This window comes from Mastigoproctus giganteus, chromosome 8, assembly GCF_048544385.1.
Source record: "Mastigoproctus giganteus isolate SK-2022 chromosome 8, ASM4854438v1, whole genome shotgun sequence".
Classification (NCBI taxonomy): Eukaryota; Metazoa; Arthropoda; class Arachnida; order Uropygi; family Thelyphonidae; genus Mastigoproctus; species Mastigoproctus giganteus.
This window is the reverse complement of record NC_143582.1, coordinates 54,983,077-54,999,669: the sequence shown is the minus strand read 5'-3', so window position 1 is coordinate 54,999,669 and position 16,593 is coordinate 54,983,077. Positions and strand designations below refer to the sequence as shown.

The 16,593-nt window shown below is 35.6% G+C and overlaps 1 protein-coding gene across 2 annotated transcripts in view; it reads left to right on the top strand.

Annotated features, from left to right (window-relative positions):
- LOC150081538 (inhibitor of Bruton tyrosine kinase) overlaps window positions 1-16,593 on the top strand; it is a 349,146-nt gene that overhangs the window by 313,639 nt on the left and 18,914 nt on the right. For both annotated transcript variants that reach the window (XM_090380069.1, XM_090380070.1), the window contains exon 24: window positions 9,894-10,080. In XM_090380069.1, coding sequence (XP_090236195.1) covers window positions 9,894-10,080 — 187 coding nt within the window. The remainder of the gene's footprint in view (window positions 1-9,893; window positions 10,081-16,593) is intronic.

Genomic DNA, 16,593 nt, shown 5'->3' with positions numbered 1-16,593 from the left:
TGGGAAGGAGCAGTGGTGCGTAGCACATGCTTCTTGATTAGACCGGGGTTCGAGCCCGTCACCACCAAATACGGAGGATGCGGAAAGATCAAGGGAATGACCACCACATATTCGCGGAGCAATATGGCCTTAGTTGCTAATGCTCCTAAAAACCAAATAACAAACAAACCTCACACAACTTTCACACTTTGTGAATACACATTTCTGATCATCACAACCTCCTCCCTGTCTATTACCATTTTCTCCAGACTTCCCTATATTTTTTTCTCTTTGCACACTATCATATGCCTTTTCAAGCTCTAAAAATACCAGAAAGAGGCTCTCGGCAAACTCCCAATGTCTTTCTAGCAATTCTCTTACAGCAAATATCAGGTAAATCATTGACCTTCCTCTTCTAAATCCATACTGTTCTCCCCTCATTCTCTCTCTTCTGTTTTATTCCTGAATCTTGTATGGAGTATTTTCTCAAAACTTTTGGCACAGTGGCATAATAAAGTGATTCCCTATAGTTGTTATAATTTGAAGATCTGAAACTTAAAATTTTTAAGTAAATAATATGAGGATTCTGGCACAGATATTCTCCAAAATATTAATTTTTATCATTATGCATTGCAATCAACCAAATTATGCTTTCTGATCAACTAATAGTTTTTTTTTTTTTTTACTTTATACATGTAGTCAGTGTATGTAGGGGCTAGATCAGAACAAGAGAAATGACACTATCATTATTTTTTAAGTTGTAGGGGAAAACTGCTCCTTATTGTTTTTTTACCCTTTTCTTCCTTTCTTTCAACCTAATTTCTATTTTGGACAAATGCAACCCAGTATTTGGAATATGGCTACACAACTTTTACAGTGTGTTTAGTTGGAAGTTCTACCCATATGCCACTTGGCTTACTCTTTTATAAAAAATTTAATAAAAGTGAATTTTTTAATCCAAACCGAGTGTGGATCAGAAACAATTCTCTGCATAACTTTAATGTTATGCAGAGAAACAAATTTTATACCTACCTATATCTACAGATTCAAAAAGAAATCTATGGATATGTAATATAAAATATACAAGTTTTTTATTTATATAAAATTTTAATTATTACTTATTTATTGTACTAATCACAACAAAATTATAATTAATGTGATGAATGTGGTTGTAGAGTGTGACAGTTTTGTAATATCTAGTTTTAAAGTACAGTAAACCCCCACTATTCGCGGTATCTGTATTCGCAGTTTCGCGTATTCGCGATCGCTGATTTATATAAAATAAAACCTAAAAACATGGGCATTGCTAAAATTATCTTTCCCGGTCAAAACAGCGTTCAGTGGATGGGGGGAGAGGGGTGACAAAATCGCGAGCGTGGATGTTTCTCGCTAATCCTTGTTCAGTACTGTATGTGTTATGCGCTTGTCATGGAAGGTTTGGTCGTTTGCTTTTAATTTATATGCTTATACATTGAATAAATTTATCAATTTATTTAATTTATATGCTTACAAAAGTGATAAATCTACCATTTTGCAGTGTAAAACAGACTTTTTCGAGTGTGTTAACGGAAGAAAAGTGCCTTTATTGTGGACAATTTCTTTTTTACCCGTACAAAAATATGGCTACGAATAACAAGGGAAATGTGAAAATATCAAAGGTGATGACATTAGCGAATAAAATTGAGTTATTAGACAAAATTTCTAATGGTGAAAGTGTCTCTTCAGTGGCAAAACATTATAAAATCAATGAGTCAACGGTACGATCAATCAAAAAATCGGAAGAAAAATCCACCATAGCGTCATGAAAACGCGCTAATTGCTTCAAAAATTTGCTCTGTAACTCGTGATGTTAAATTAGAAAAAGCTTTAAATCTGTGGATAGAAGACCGAACTCAAAATAAAATTCCGTTAAGTTCACTCATCATTCGTGAAAAGGCAAAACTCCTTTATCAACACTTTAGCGAAACTGGTGATAGCACTGGCGGGATAAGTTTTTTTGCTAGCAAAGGTGCTGGTTTGAAAGATTTGTTTGAAATTTCTAATATATATTACATTTAATATTAAATTGTTTCTTATTTTCATTTCGATGCCATATGCTTGCATTTCACTATGTACTGTCTATGTACAGTCATATTATGAAGGTACATATAATACATACATAGACAAAATTTTAGACTACTTTTTCTTATATATTTCGTACTTTGGAACGGAACCCCTTTATTACTACGGGAGCCATAACTCAGTATTCGCGACATTTCTCAGGAACGTAACCCCCGCGAATAGCGGGGGTTTACTGTACTAGTTCCAATTCTTAAAAAGTCATGTAAATACAGATTAGTTAGACATGATCATATTTTTGATTTTACATATTTCATTTTTGAAAAGTCTGTTCACATATATATGTACTTCCAAAAATTGATATAACCCTTTTTGTAATTTTTGGATAATGTGACTCAGATAATGTTGAATAAAATTGAATTAGATTTTCATTTCTAAATATTGTATTTGGTGTATTATTAGATTGAAGATCTACAAACTCTAATTGTAAATTCTCATCAATATCGTTGACAGGTATGTCAAACGGATTTTGAAAAAGTTCAAACACCTTTGAATTATTTTTTTAAAAAATCTAGCTGCTAAATTTTCCTGCAACAAACTAATGTTTTGAACAAAATTTTCAGTGGAAAAATTACAACTAGACATATTTTTAGATAAATTATTGCAACATGGAAAATATGAAAAATTATTCCGAAGTAGTTGACTTTTAAATAACCCCAGTTTTGTTTCAAATGCTTTGACATTATAATACAATTCATTGACAAATTTGTCTTGTTCTTATAGTTTCATATTAAGAAAATTCAGGTGTTTCACATATATCTGTTAAAAAGGCAAAGGTTTCCCAACCATTTGAGATCTGACAGTTCTGGAACAGGTTTCAGTTTTTCGTTCATAAATAGATCTATTTCGATCCAAAGTTCAAAAAATCACTTCAACACGTAACCGCGACTCAACCATTGCACTTCTGTGTAGTACAACAAATCACCATATTCAGCCTCAATAGATTTCAAGAAAATTTTTGAATTGCCTATGATTCAGACCAGTCTTGAGAATAAAATTACTGTTGATATTAACAGTTGACATGACTGATATGCCCAAAAACTGCTGGAGAATTATACAATGAAAATTGTATTGGTTTTTTTTTAATATTTTTACTCTCAAGGTATTTATGGAGCCGACCCATGAACCCAATTTTAGTACCGACCATATTTTTAGTGCCATCCGTCATAACCACTGATAGCAAATCCAAATTCAGTTTGAGGCCGTCAATTGCTCCTGACACAAAAAAAAAAAAAAAGGTAAAAATATATTTACCTTGTATCTTTCAAGCTTTTTTATGCAACTATCTCTGCAGTTACTGCAAAATTTTGATTTACACCTCAGATATAAATTAGTAATTGAACTATGTCTTGTATCTTCACTCTCTTCAATTCTTCTCATTCCAGTTGAAGATAAATTTACAGACACAATTGTTTACTTTCTCAGCAATTTCCAAGCAAATTCGTTATACAAATTCTCCACACGTAAAGGCCCTTCTTTCTTCGACAGTGATTTGGGAGGCTCGAAAACTAGCTCTAACTGCAGATAAATTTTGATGAGTAAAAGTTCTACTCTTCTGTTGTTGACTGAAAAGTTTGTGGAGTGTTTTCTGCTGCAAAGCTGAAATTTATTGTAATTTGAGGCATGTTTTGTGGTGTGGTGGCATTTCAGATTATATTTGTTGAACACTGAAAAGGCTTCATTGCAAATAAAACATGTGCAAGTATCATTGAGCAGTGCAGAAAAGTAATTAATTGGCCACTGCACATTAAAAACACGACACTTAGCATCAACTTTTTTTTTTTTTTTTTTTTTTTGACATCAACTTCGACATGATTTTTATGGGGTCACTGGAATAAAAAAAAAAAAAAATACTCGTGAATATTGAAGTAAAATTGTCATTTTAAATTAAAGTCTTAAAATTTTATGAAATATTTTAATGTAAAAATTATTATTATATTCATATCACTCTTATATCACGTGATGTTTTCTAAGCAGTGCAAAAAAGGCTGCAAGAGTAGCTCATGGTGTCTTGTCAATGATATACAGGAATTTTGCTAGCAGGGATAAGGGGGGGGGAATGTTGTCCCCTTGTATAAGGCAATGGTCAAGTGACACCTTGAGTACTGTATACACGTCTGGAGGCCTCATTTTAAGAAAGATTCATATCTGCTGGAATGAGGACAGAGAAGGGCAATGAGATTGGTGAGTGGAACAAAGGGTTGGTGTTACCAATAAAGGCTTAAGTTCTGTTTGTTTGTTGTTATTTGGTTTTTAGGAGCATTAGCAACTAAGGCCATATTGCTCCGGGGATATGTACCTGACCTTTCTGCATCCTCCGTATTTGGCGGTCACAGGCTCGAACCCTGGTCTAATCAAGAAGCGTGTGCTACGCACTGCTGCTCCTGCCCACCTGAGGCGCCGCTTAAGTTCCGCAAATCGCAGATTCTAGATACTAGGCACCTGTGGAGTGATTGAATTGAAGTGTATAAGGCTTTGAATGGATTGAGCAAGCTCAATGCTAATGGGATTCTTCCTGTTGTTCAGATTACTCACCTGAGGGGAGCATAAATTCAAATTGATGAAAGACAATTGTAGAATAGACATGCGGAAATTTGCCTTTAGCCAGCAGGTGGTTGATAGTTGGAACAAACTTCCATCTGTTGTAGAGGAGGTCAGCAACTTAAATAAGTTCAAGGCAAAATTAGACAAACATTTGGTGTGAATGGATGGATGAAATGGGAATTTTTTTTTTTTTTTGCTGATGCTATATAAGCTTGCTTTATTGCATCATATGCTAATACTAATTAATAATATAGTTTATTAGTCTGTTTGCCTAATAAACTACATTATTATAATATAAAACTATATTATTTATTTTAATAAGGTGACATTTCGGGTATCTTTGCTGATACCCATCATCAGACCATACTGTGGGGAAAACATAAAAGGCTACAAATTTGAATATTTTAGGATATTTCAATTACAATTATTAATAATACAATTGCAATTACCAATATTACAATTTTGCAAATTACGATTCTAAAGTATTAAATTTTGAATTGCTGTTACAATCGAAAACAGGAAATCTAAGGTAATACAAAGAGATCAAATTCATACCTGCCAACAGTCTCTTCTTGCCGATGCCACTAGAAACTTTGTGCATACAGGCTGCAAGCAGTTAACTTATAGCAGAGGCATTAACTCCATCAACCAATAGGATAGTGCCATGTTTTTACCCTGGATCCAGGGTTCTTGTATAGTAGAAGCCAGGGTGATCTTTGTTCCCACACTCTGAACATCATGGTTCATTTTCAGGCTGGTTCAGGATCTTACTGATACCAATCATCAGGCTGGTGCCAGATTTTATTCTGGATTCTTGTGTAGTGGAAGCCTTGGGGTGACCTTTGCTCCCGTACTCAAAACATCAGGGTTGGTGTGCAGGCTGGCAAGGGATTAGGAAATCCCTAATTACTGTCTCTACGCCTATTGCTATTTAATGACAGGGTCAAGATTAACGGATTATTTTAATGATGTTTCAAAGAATAGCTTTTAGTGGAAATAACAGAATTAATATCTAATAAGACTAACCTGATGACACAGAGACTTCAACACTATTAATCAACCAACGAATGTTAAAATAATATGTAAAATATGTTTTTCAGAAATTTTATTGTGATATAATGTAAAAATTTCAGTTAGTGAATGGTCCAGGTTGTGTCCATCCTTGCAGACAGTCTGCATCCCTTCATGGTGATCGTGCACCCACAGGGCAGTGGGCTCTTCTAGAAAGACAGTGCTCCCCCACAGAACCGTGGTTGACTAGAACATCATTTGAAGAGCATTCCGCAGATTTTATCATATGGAATGGCCTCCCCATTCAACAGTCATGAACCCTGTAGAACATCTTTGAGATGCTGTGGAAAGACGAACGGTTCGAATGTGCCCTTAGTGATAGCAAGAAATCAGCGTGGAAAGCCTTTCGAAATGTTTTGATTGGTTTTCTACTAAATGTTAAAGCTGGCAACTACAGAAAGATTTCATTACTTTTTACAAAAAACTTAGATGCATGTCATCATTACTTTTTATAAAAAACTTAGATGCATGTCAAAAAACTTAAAGATGTCATTGAAGATGCATTTCTTGCACTCACACCTGGATTTCTTCCCAACAAACTGTGGTGCCGTCAGCGACAAACATGGTGAGCACTTCCATCAAGACATCGCAGCGATGGAACAAAGATACAAAAGCAAATGGTGTGCTGCCATATTAGCCGATTATTGTTGGATGGTGAAAAGGGATGCTCCCGAAGCTGAATACAAGCGAAAGGTGAAAATGTCCCTTGTTTGATATAGGTATGTTCGTAGCTACATCTTACTGCCATATAAATTTAAAAAAATACCGTGTGTGTGTGTGTGTGTGTGTGTGTGTGTGTGTGTGTATATATATATATATATATATATACACTACTTTTTTTGAAAACAAGAGCTAGTCTGCCATTTTAAGCACTATTTCCAAACTTTAGCAACCCAAAATCTATAAAGTACATTCACTTTCATGCCCATAACAAGATATGATCCAAAATTTGTTCAGTGTAATCTTTTAAATTTTATTAAAAAAGCAGATTCCCACAGCATCTTCTCTTTTGCAGAGATCAGAAATTTGTTTTGTCTTTGAATAAAAGTTTTTTGCATGGCTTTTATGAATTATTAATTCAGCTACAGCTGCTCATTTTATTGCATCCCTTAGACTGCCACTCTTTAATTTGGCCAATAATTCCTCACATTTAATACACATGTCTGTCTGTGATTGACCGAACCTTAAGTGAAAATTTTCTCTGAAGTATTTTAAGTAGAAGTGAATCTGGATAGAGTTTTATGGACAAAGCATAAATTGTTTTCACATCTAATCTAGCATCTAAGTAATGAAGCATTTTTCATCCATAATGTAGTTTTTTTAGGAAATGATTCTGTATGAGTGTGAATTTATCATATCTCACTAGGGATAACATTGGCTTTTGAATTCTCTCCTCTCTTATCGTGTGGATCTTTGCCTAAAACCAAAAGATTACAGAGATGGCATATATGGTTCTCACTAACACCATGTAAAAATAAGAATCTTTTATGTTAACTTTTTTTTTATCACCTCCCTTCAAAAAAAAAAAAAAAAAAAAAAAAAAAAGTGAAATTACATTGTCTACTTTGGCTCATCTTTTTGAGGTCTACAAGTTTAACATTGGTTTTTTTTTTTTCAGTAAGTTGCTGTAAGAAAATATCTTGCTCATCCTTAGAAATGAAAATTATTAAATTGCTCTATTCACTAATCACTGAATTAGCATTACTGTTACTATCATTTGACGGCCGACCGGGCTAGCCGGGTGGGTAAAGTGCCTGCCTGGCAACCCAAAGGTCGCGGGTTCGATTCCCGCCTCGGGCTTGGTTCAAAGTACTGCAAAAACCTTGGGAGGTGCATTATGGCCACAGAAGCCTATGCACCAACAACTACCAAAAAAAAAACTTTCACTTGACATTTTAATAAATTTTAAAACAAAGCTAAACAGAACTACTTAAGTATTTTTTCTTAAAAACACAACTGAAGAGGTAGCAAATTGTTATATGACTAAATGTTGACATTAAACTGGTGTATTATTATAAACAGGAACTAAACAACACTAGCGCATCCAGATGAGTGAGAGCAGAAACACATACAGTCAGTGACTTGTTTCTGGACTCGTTGCTGAATTCACTGCTAAATATTTTCATCATCATTCTACTCTTCCATTTATCATGGGTTGAGTTCCCATTTGGATATCGACCTCCATTGTTGTTGGTCTCTCTTGACTCTCATCATTTGTCAATAGCTCTGGAAGCCTGTGTTCTCCTTTAGACATTGGAGCCGTTCTCTTTTGAGTCTTCCTAGCGGTCTCTTATCTACAATTCTTCTTGTCACTACATTAATATTTTTGTTGATTAGTTCTATTATGTCACAACCAAAATTTAGATCTTTTCTTGCTTATTCATTAGTTTTGTGTTCTCTCCAATCCTTCAAATCCCACAATAGGGGTAAGGAACCCTGAATGTCATCACTAGCTTCTTTGGAGTTTGTTAAAATTTGGGTTTGTATTCTTTGGCAGCAGGAGAGGGGGGGAAATAGTAGCTTTGTCTATGCAGGGATAGCGATGGAGTGACAAGTCTTAGTAGTAGTTATGATTCTTTTGGTAAGAGGATTATTTAACTTCAAGTCACTTAGGTTAATTAGCTAGCAGGCTATTTTGATGCTGGAGTGGGGGTTGTCTTACCTTTGCTTGGATCACAAAGACAGAAATAGGTGACAAAAAAAAAGTTTAAATTAAACTGAGTTACAGTGACAGAAGGCACTGTGTAGCAATAACTCTCACCACGTAATGTTTTTCTTCCCCCCCGTGATAGTATTTGTGGGCAGGAATTGCCTGTCACTGCATTGTCTTGACCAGGAAGATTAGAGAGATGGTCCAGTTATGGAGTTACTTTGGATGCTTTGGACTTCGTCCATTGTTGTAATGCCTGACACCATCAGTGCAATAACTCAATTTAACACAGCAAGGGTCATCTGGTTTGTAGATGGTGATCTCGAAAAGTTGACCATTAGCTAAGAGCTTGAGCTTCAACCCCAATTCATCCCTCAACTGTGAGATGAATTGGAGTGTTGAATTAGGTTGTGGTTAAAACTGCCTTCTTCTGATCCAGCCAGGTTTCTTTATTTTTGTTTTCTTATGTAAAGAAGCATCAGCTTTACATAAGAAAATAAAAATATTTTCTTATGCAGTCATAGAGGCCAAAGATGGCCCTACTACTATATTAAATTTTTAAATTATTGTTATTATTTATTTATTTTTCTGTTTTGAACAGATACAGGCAATGATTGCCTGTATCCATTCAAAAACAACTTTTTGGTCATGTGTATATGTGGACATGGAAGGGGGTGTGTGTGTGTGTGTGTGTGTGTGTGTGTGTGTGTGTGTGAGTGAGAGAGAGAGAGAGAGAGAGAGAGAGAGAGAGAGAATCAGAAAGATCATATACATATATATCTTTTGTGACAGTTTGGTGATCTTGTCACTTTACCTAAAGTCTTGAAAATTGAAGGTCTTCCATTGGGGCACTAGCTAGCCATTCTCAGATAGAAAATGTAAGATTTTTCCTGTGAGTTCAGAGTTTTCAGCTTGCGGAACATAAAAATTAGCTCATGAGTATACCCATAATATGCAACAAAATCATTAACTAGAGGACTATAAGAACTAGTCATTATGCCATATATTGTGAAGTTGGCAATATGCCAAGACGTTGCAATATAAGAGCATTTCATTATATACTATATGTTTAAAAGACAATGAACACTCTTAGGATAGTGATATCATCATCCTGGCATCTGGGTGTGCATGCATGCAGATAATGAGATTCAAAGAATGTCGTAGTGTTAATGATGCCCAGAACGTCATATTCAGTGATGGAATCTTATTCCTTGGGCATCATTAGAATGACAGTTGCATTGTAATATGAATGAGAATGACACCTATTTCAACATCTTAAAATAGGTGAAGACAAATACTTTAAAGACAAATACTGCTGCAGAATGGGTAAAGTGATCTCATACTAATTGGTGCAACATACTAATTATTTGTTATTTAGTCCTGTACTGAGATAAGGTTACTAACGTTGTTTCAGCCAGTGCACATATCTTGCGTTTGTTTTTTCCTATGAATACAATTTAAAATTTTTGCATTGCTACAATTACAGCATTTCATTTTTAATGTTAAATATAATTTTTTTCCCTCCTTTTAGTTTCAGTCAGTGTTCATCTCCATTGAATTCAAATTCTAATCAGGTTAATGCATGTACAGTTAGTCACTCTTCAGTTCCAAGAGATTTTGCTCTCCCATGTTACACACTTGGTGACATTCAGAAAGCAGAAGAAGCAAAACAGCAAATTGAAATGAAGGCAAAACCAAAGCCACTGCACCTCATTCATGTAAGTAAATTATTAGTAGTATAAAAACATAAATTTAATATTTTGAAAGCAATCTAGTCTGAAGTTTTATAATTCATAATATTCGTTTGAAGTTTTAGAATAATAAAATGGTTCTCTACTAGCTGAAAACTAAGGAGCTGCTATCATACATGATATAGAGTTTCTGTAAAAAATTCTTATTCAGGGGAAAAATGACTTCTTAAATCACCACATTATTCAGTCCTCTGTAAGGTTCCTGCAAACTTAATGTGGAATACTATATTGTTAAGTGATATTAAATAAAATGTAAGAGGACTGGAGATGGTTATAAATTTGCATTCTTAAGGAGTATCCTGTGTGAGGTGATTTGCATACTAACATAGAAGTTTAACAGGAAAACATTTTCTTAATGTGATAGAGTTGTTAAAATTACCATTGAATTAAAATCTGAAATTTGATGAAAGAGAGAAACTGATGTTGAATGTTTAAAAGGATGTTAAGTTAAAAATGAAAAATTATCATACTGTTCTTAGAAAAAGTTCACTATTTTGTATTTAAAAGATTGATAAAAATTCATCCCAAGCTTATACAAAATTAAGCAGATGTAAGTAATTAAGTAGTTATAGGAGAAATAGTAATTATTTTGGGAGGTTATAGTATCAGTTATTCTGAGTAAAAAAATTCATATAAACATGTGTCCAATTCTCAATGGATATGGAGATACGGCTGTTTGAAACTGGCACGCACGGCTCCCCAAATCAGATGTGACCAAGAAGCAGTTATAATCTGATACTGTTTGGTTTTAGAAGTGTTGTTAAGAATGCCACACATCTTCACACATGCTGAATATGCCGATATGGTGTTTGTCTATGGTTTTCTAACTGCAGCATATTGGATTCAAGAGTGTTTACTAGTGTTTACATCAAACTGTGTGAGACTGATTACAGTTCCCAGAACTCATTTCTTCTGAATGTGCACATGAACAAAATGTGGATGAAATAGAATGCATTCTTTAGTGTGTAGAACATAGTCCTACTATTAGCACAAGAATTTGTATGTGTATCGGTGTTCCACAGACAAGACAAGAGTATGGCAAACATTACCTGAGCACAGCTTGTATCCATTTCACATACAGCAGGTGCAACACCTTCAACCAGGAGATGACTCCCAGCGATTGGAATTTTGTTGGTGGATAAATGCTAATTGCCGATTAATTTCCTTAATACTGTTCAGCAATGAAGCTACTTTCACCTGTGACAGCATAGGTGTTCAGACGAAAATCCACATGTCACTGTAGAAACAAATTTTCAACATAAACATGTGGTGCAGTATCATGACAATCAGTTGATTGGGCCTGTTGTGTTACAAAATCATCTTACAGGGGTTATTTACCTAGAATTTCTGCAAAACGAACTTCTGCTACTATTGGAGGATGTTCCCTTGGCTACAAGCATTGGTATATACTTCCAGCATGACTGAGCTCCTGCACATTATAGCCATCTGGTGATACAATATCTAAATCGAACTTTCCCTGAAAGATGGATCGGCCACGGTGGTCCCGTTCATTGGCCATCATGGTCTCCAGATCTCACTCCATTAGATTTTTGTTTGTGGGGATGGACGAAAAGCGCAATATAAAAAGAAAAGGTGGATACAATAGACAAATTTCTCACTCGCATGTTGGATACTGCTGCCCTCATAAAGGAATGCCAAGGCGACCTCAGAAGAACAACACATCATATTAGCACAAGAACATTTATTGTGAACTAAAAAATTTGTCACTTATTTGTGTTTTGTATCATTCAAAAAGTCAATAAATACAAACAATAAACCACTTATCGTTCTTTAATACCTCTCATAATGGCTTTGTGCAAGCCAGTTTCAAACAGCTGTATCTCCGTATCCATTGAGAATTGGACACATTTATAATAACTTTTTTACTCAGAATAATTGATATTATAACCTCCCAAAGTATTTTCTATTCCTCCCGAATCACCCTATATATATATATATATATATATTATGTGGTTATTACGTTTAGATGTATATATCTTTTAGATTTGCATGTTCTTATAGCAAAACTGGTATAGGTACAGACAGAAACAGGTAAGTATGAGGCATTATGTCGAAAAGGGCTGTCAATCCACTCAAAGCCCCCGATGAAGTAGGGGATTTACGGCCACGTGGTGTAATGCAATACGTTATATTATTATATAAATTTGTACAGTCTTTAAGATTTAGTATTATTACATAAATTTATACGGAATTTAAGATTTAATAATTATCTTGCTACAGATAAAATGTTTTCATTAGTAAAATGTTATGAAAAATCATTATCATTTAGCATTATACTTTTTATCTTAACCCAAAATGTGTAGGCCATATGGAATGAAGATAACCAAACTAGGATAACTTGATTACAAATCTGTATGAACACTAATACTTATATGAAAAACACCAATAAATGTGTGTGTGTGTGTGTGTGTGTGTGTGTGTGTGTGTGTGTGTGTGTGTGTGTGTGTGTGTGTGTGTTAAAGGAAGCAACAGTTTAAGATATTATTAATAATAATAATGGTTTATGGACCTGAGACACTGCTATATGCAGAAAGTATCCAATGACCATAATTACTACATAAGTTAGTAGTCGTGAAAGGCAACGTGCTAATGTTACAGTACTCGTAACACTAATTATGGAGAACAAAGGGCAAACTGAACAGAAATCTCTATCACAGTGAACAAAGAAGGGAGCTAAGATAAAGAAGTAATAAGAATAACTTAGTGCTGTTCATCCTGTGATCTCAGCACCTTTATCGAGGGCCAGGCACCGAAATCAAAGGAGGAAACAGCAATAAGGGAGAGAGAGCGCTGACTCCCTTTAAAAATTACAGCTGTGAATTACAGGCTCCAAAAAAGTGATAAGTGTTTGCCTTTTTATTTACTTAATTGTTATTTTGTATTGTACTTTATACATAGTCTTATAGTTACAGTTACGCTGGTTATTTTTATTTTTAATTTAGATAAAGAGTTTTTGTAGATTACTACTTAATATACGTAAAACCGTTATTTCATTTGAATCTTGCAGCCATTGTTTTTTTATAGAGTAGTGGGGAATTCAAATTTTTAATTGTGGTAACTAGGTAGCTGTAACGTATAATTATATAGCATAATACGCATCACTGCATTTAGGATTCTATTAGATAGCGTAATATTGACAATTAATTAATTAAATTTATTGATCTTATTAATTTAAAATATCATTCCCCAGACTAGAGCAGCAAAGCAACGGGCACAGGAGTGCTGTGACTTGGGAGAACTGAGGGGGGCAATTCTCCAATGCATCACAGTCTAAAAAAATGTGCAACTTGTGAAATGTTTGCCGAACTCTCTGGAACAGAACATGATGTAGCCAAGGAGGATGTCTTTATGTGTGCCAGGTGCAGAGAGAGAGAGAGAGAGAGAGAGTCTAGAAATTAGGCATCAACTCGGCATTCTACTGGGCATCTATGAGAGCTTGAGGTGTAGGGTAGATGCCCTCAAAGAAATTAATGAGGGGTCCCGTCAAGCTCTCAGCTGCCCAACTCAACGGCAGAGCTCACTCCTGGGCATCAGGCAATACAGCGGCAATCTCCAAGGCAGAATGTGCTGGTCCCAAAGGAACTAGTTATTGTTGGTGACTCTATTGTCAGGGAGATGGGGAATATATTGTTTAAAATGGATAGATGGAACAGGACCAGGGTATGTCTGCCAGGGGCAAAAGTTGATGACGCTGTAAAGCATATATCATCTTTTAAGGGCACAAAAGGTGATGTTGTTATACACGTTTGCACCAATGACATTAAGAGTAGGAGATCTGCAGATTTACTTAACAAGTACAGGTCAATGTTGCGAAAAAAGTCGTGAATTAGGGTTAAATTTGAAAGTGTTTGCAATTCTGCCCAGACACGATAGGAGGGAGTACATGATGAGAGCCTTGTCAATCAATTTGGTGCTGGAGGGAATGTTCAAGGCTCAAGGGGTAGAATTTTTTTTCAGCGTGGTCTGTGCTTGTTAACAGGTTTGTTTATTTGTTATTTGGTTTTTAGGAGCATTATTGTTAACAGGAGAGACTGCTTCTACAGGGATGGGATACACTTAAATCGAAATGGTGCAAGAATATTTGCTGATGCTATCGATGCAGTGTTAGGTGGGTCGGAAAACTGCTAGCTTGGGGGGGGATTCACAGACTAAAAGGTTAAAAGTACACACAGGTGAAGGTGATTCTTGCACAACTTCTATTAAAATAAGTAACGACCTGGAGCGAGGGGTGCTGGGGGTTTCAGGGACTGATGCAGTCATCGAGAAACAGGTGGGTATATGGGATGTGTCAGGGTAAATAGGAATAGGTGCATGTATGCTTGCATGTAAACCAATGCTAGAAGTATAGTAAATAAATTTGATGAATTTGAAGTGTTGGTCAAGACATCAAAGGCAGATATAGTTGGGATATCAGAGACGTGGTGTCACACTGATATTAGGAATGCAGAATCGGAATGTGGGGAGTACAATGTGTACAGAAAGGATAGGAAGGGAGGAGGTGTCATGCTGTTAATTAAAAAAAAACATAAAATCAAAAGAAGTACATCCAGTTTATATAGATGAACAGTGCACTGTTGAGTCAGTTTGGTGTGATATAAGCACTGCAAAAGCAAAAATAAGAGTAAGAGTGTGTTATAGGCCTAATGACTCGAATGAGTACAATGAACAATTGTACAGAGAAATAGAGTGGGCTAGTAAATCAGAATGTCTTATAATGGGAAATTTTAACTTCCCAGATATTGACTGGAACTTGTGGTTCATCACTCACACATTAGTAAGGCTTTTGTTGGATGATTGTTTTCTGCAGCAGCATGTTCAAGAGGCAACCAGATAGAGTCTTGATCTGGTGATCGGCAGTGATCATTCGTGTATTAAGAATTTGCAGATAAAGGAACCACTAGGTGGCAGTGATCACAGTGTACTGATGTGGGATTTACTTAAAGATATAATTACCGTCAGAGGTAAAGGGAAGGGTTTTTGCTTCCGTAAAGGTGAGTACACTGGTCTCAGACAGTTTTTTTTAAATTCTGTACAGTAGGATAAACTGACGATGTTACCAACAGTAAATTCTAAGCATTCAAGGAATTAATCATGGAAGCTACTAGGGATTTTATACTGATGAAGAAAAGTTGTTCATGGTTTAGGCCTAAATGGAGGTCAGATGAACTAATGAGACTCGTGGCAGAGACAAAAAATGCATGGGATGCATAAAAATTATCAGGCAACACAGAAGCCTAGGGCAGATATAAGCTAGTCTGTAATCCAGTTGCAAAGGAGATTAGACAAGCATTGGCAAAAGATGCTAAGAAAACCAGCAAGGACTTCTTTACTTTTATAAACTCTAAAAGGAAGGGGATAAATCTGATTGGTCCACTTGATATCAATGGTTCGACTGTTGATGATCCTGCTCAGATAGCAAACAAATTGAATGAGTATTTTGCATCTACATTCACACATGAGGAATTATTAAGGTTTGAAAATGGCAGAAGGTTATGAAATTGTAGCAGGATGCTTAATGATTTTGTAATAACTGAGAGCAAAGTGGAGGCGAAATTGTTGAAGTTAAACATAAGAAAGGCACCTGGGGTGGATGGGATCTACCAGTTATATTAAAGGAGACAGCAAAGCAACTAAGCAAACCCTTAGCCATAATTATAAGAGCATCCTTGGACTCAGGGGAGGTCCCCACGGACTAGTGATGTGCAAATGTATCCTCAATTCACAAAGGGGGATTGAAGGGTGACACGAGTAATTAGAGACCAGTTAGTTTAACTTCTGTTCCAGGTAAAATAATGGAGTCACTGGTTAAAGATGCATTGCAAGATCATCTAGACAAGACTGCAGCAATAATTCAGACACAGAATGGGTTTAAGGGCAAGTCTTGTCTGACAAATTTGATAGGATATTATGATGTGTTTACAAAGGAACTGGATGCAGAAAATAATTTTGATATCATATATTTGGATTTCAGGAAAGCTTTTGATACTGTTGTGCATGGAAGACTATTGTACAAATTGGAGCAGAATGGTATTAAGGGTAAGTTGCTACAATGGATAAAAAGATGGTTGAGTTGGAGAAGACAGAGGGTGGTAATCAATAGGTGCTGCTCTTCGTGGACTAATGTTATTAGTGGAGTGCCACAGGGTTTGGTGTTGGGTCCACTGTTGTTTTGTATATTTATCAGTGATATTGATGAAGGTATATCAAGCTTAGTATCAAAGTTTGCAGATGATGCAAAGGTTGGCAGGGTTGTTAATGACAGTATCTAGACAATTTGGGCAGATGGGCTAAGAAGTGGCAACTAAAGTTTAACCTTGACAAATGCAAAGTACTGCATATGGGTAGAAGTAACCCCAGAGAAACGTACCAACTGTGTGGTACTACACTTAAGGTGGAAGAAAATGAAAAAGACCTGGGAGTAACTGTGCAGTCAGATATGAAGTTTTCTGAGCAATGCAG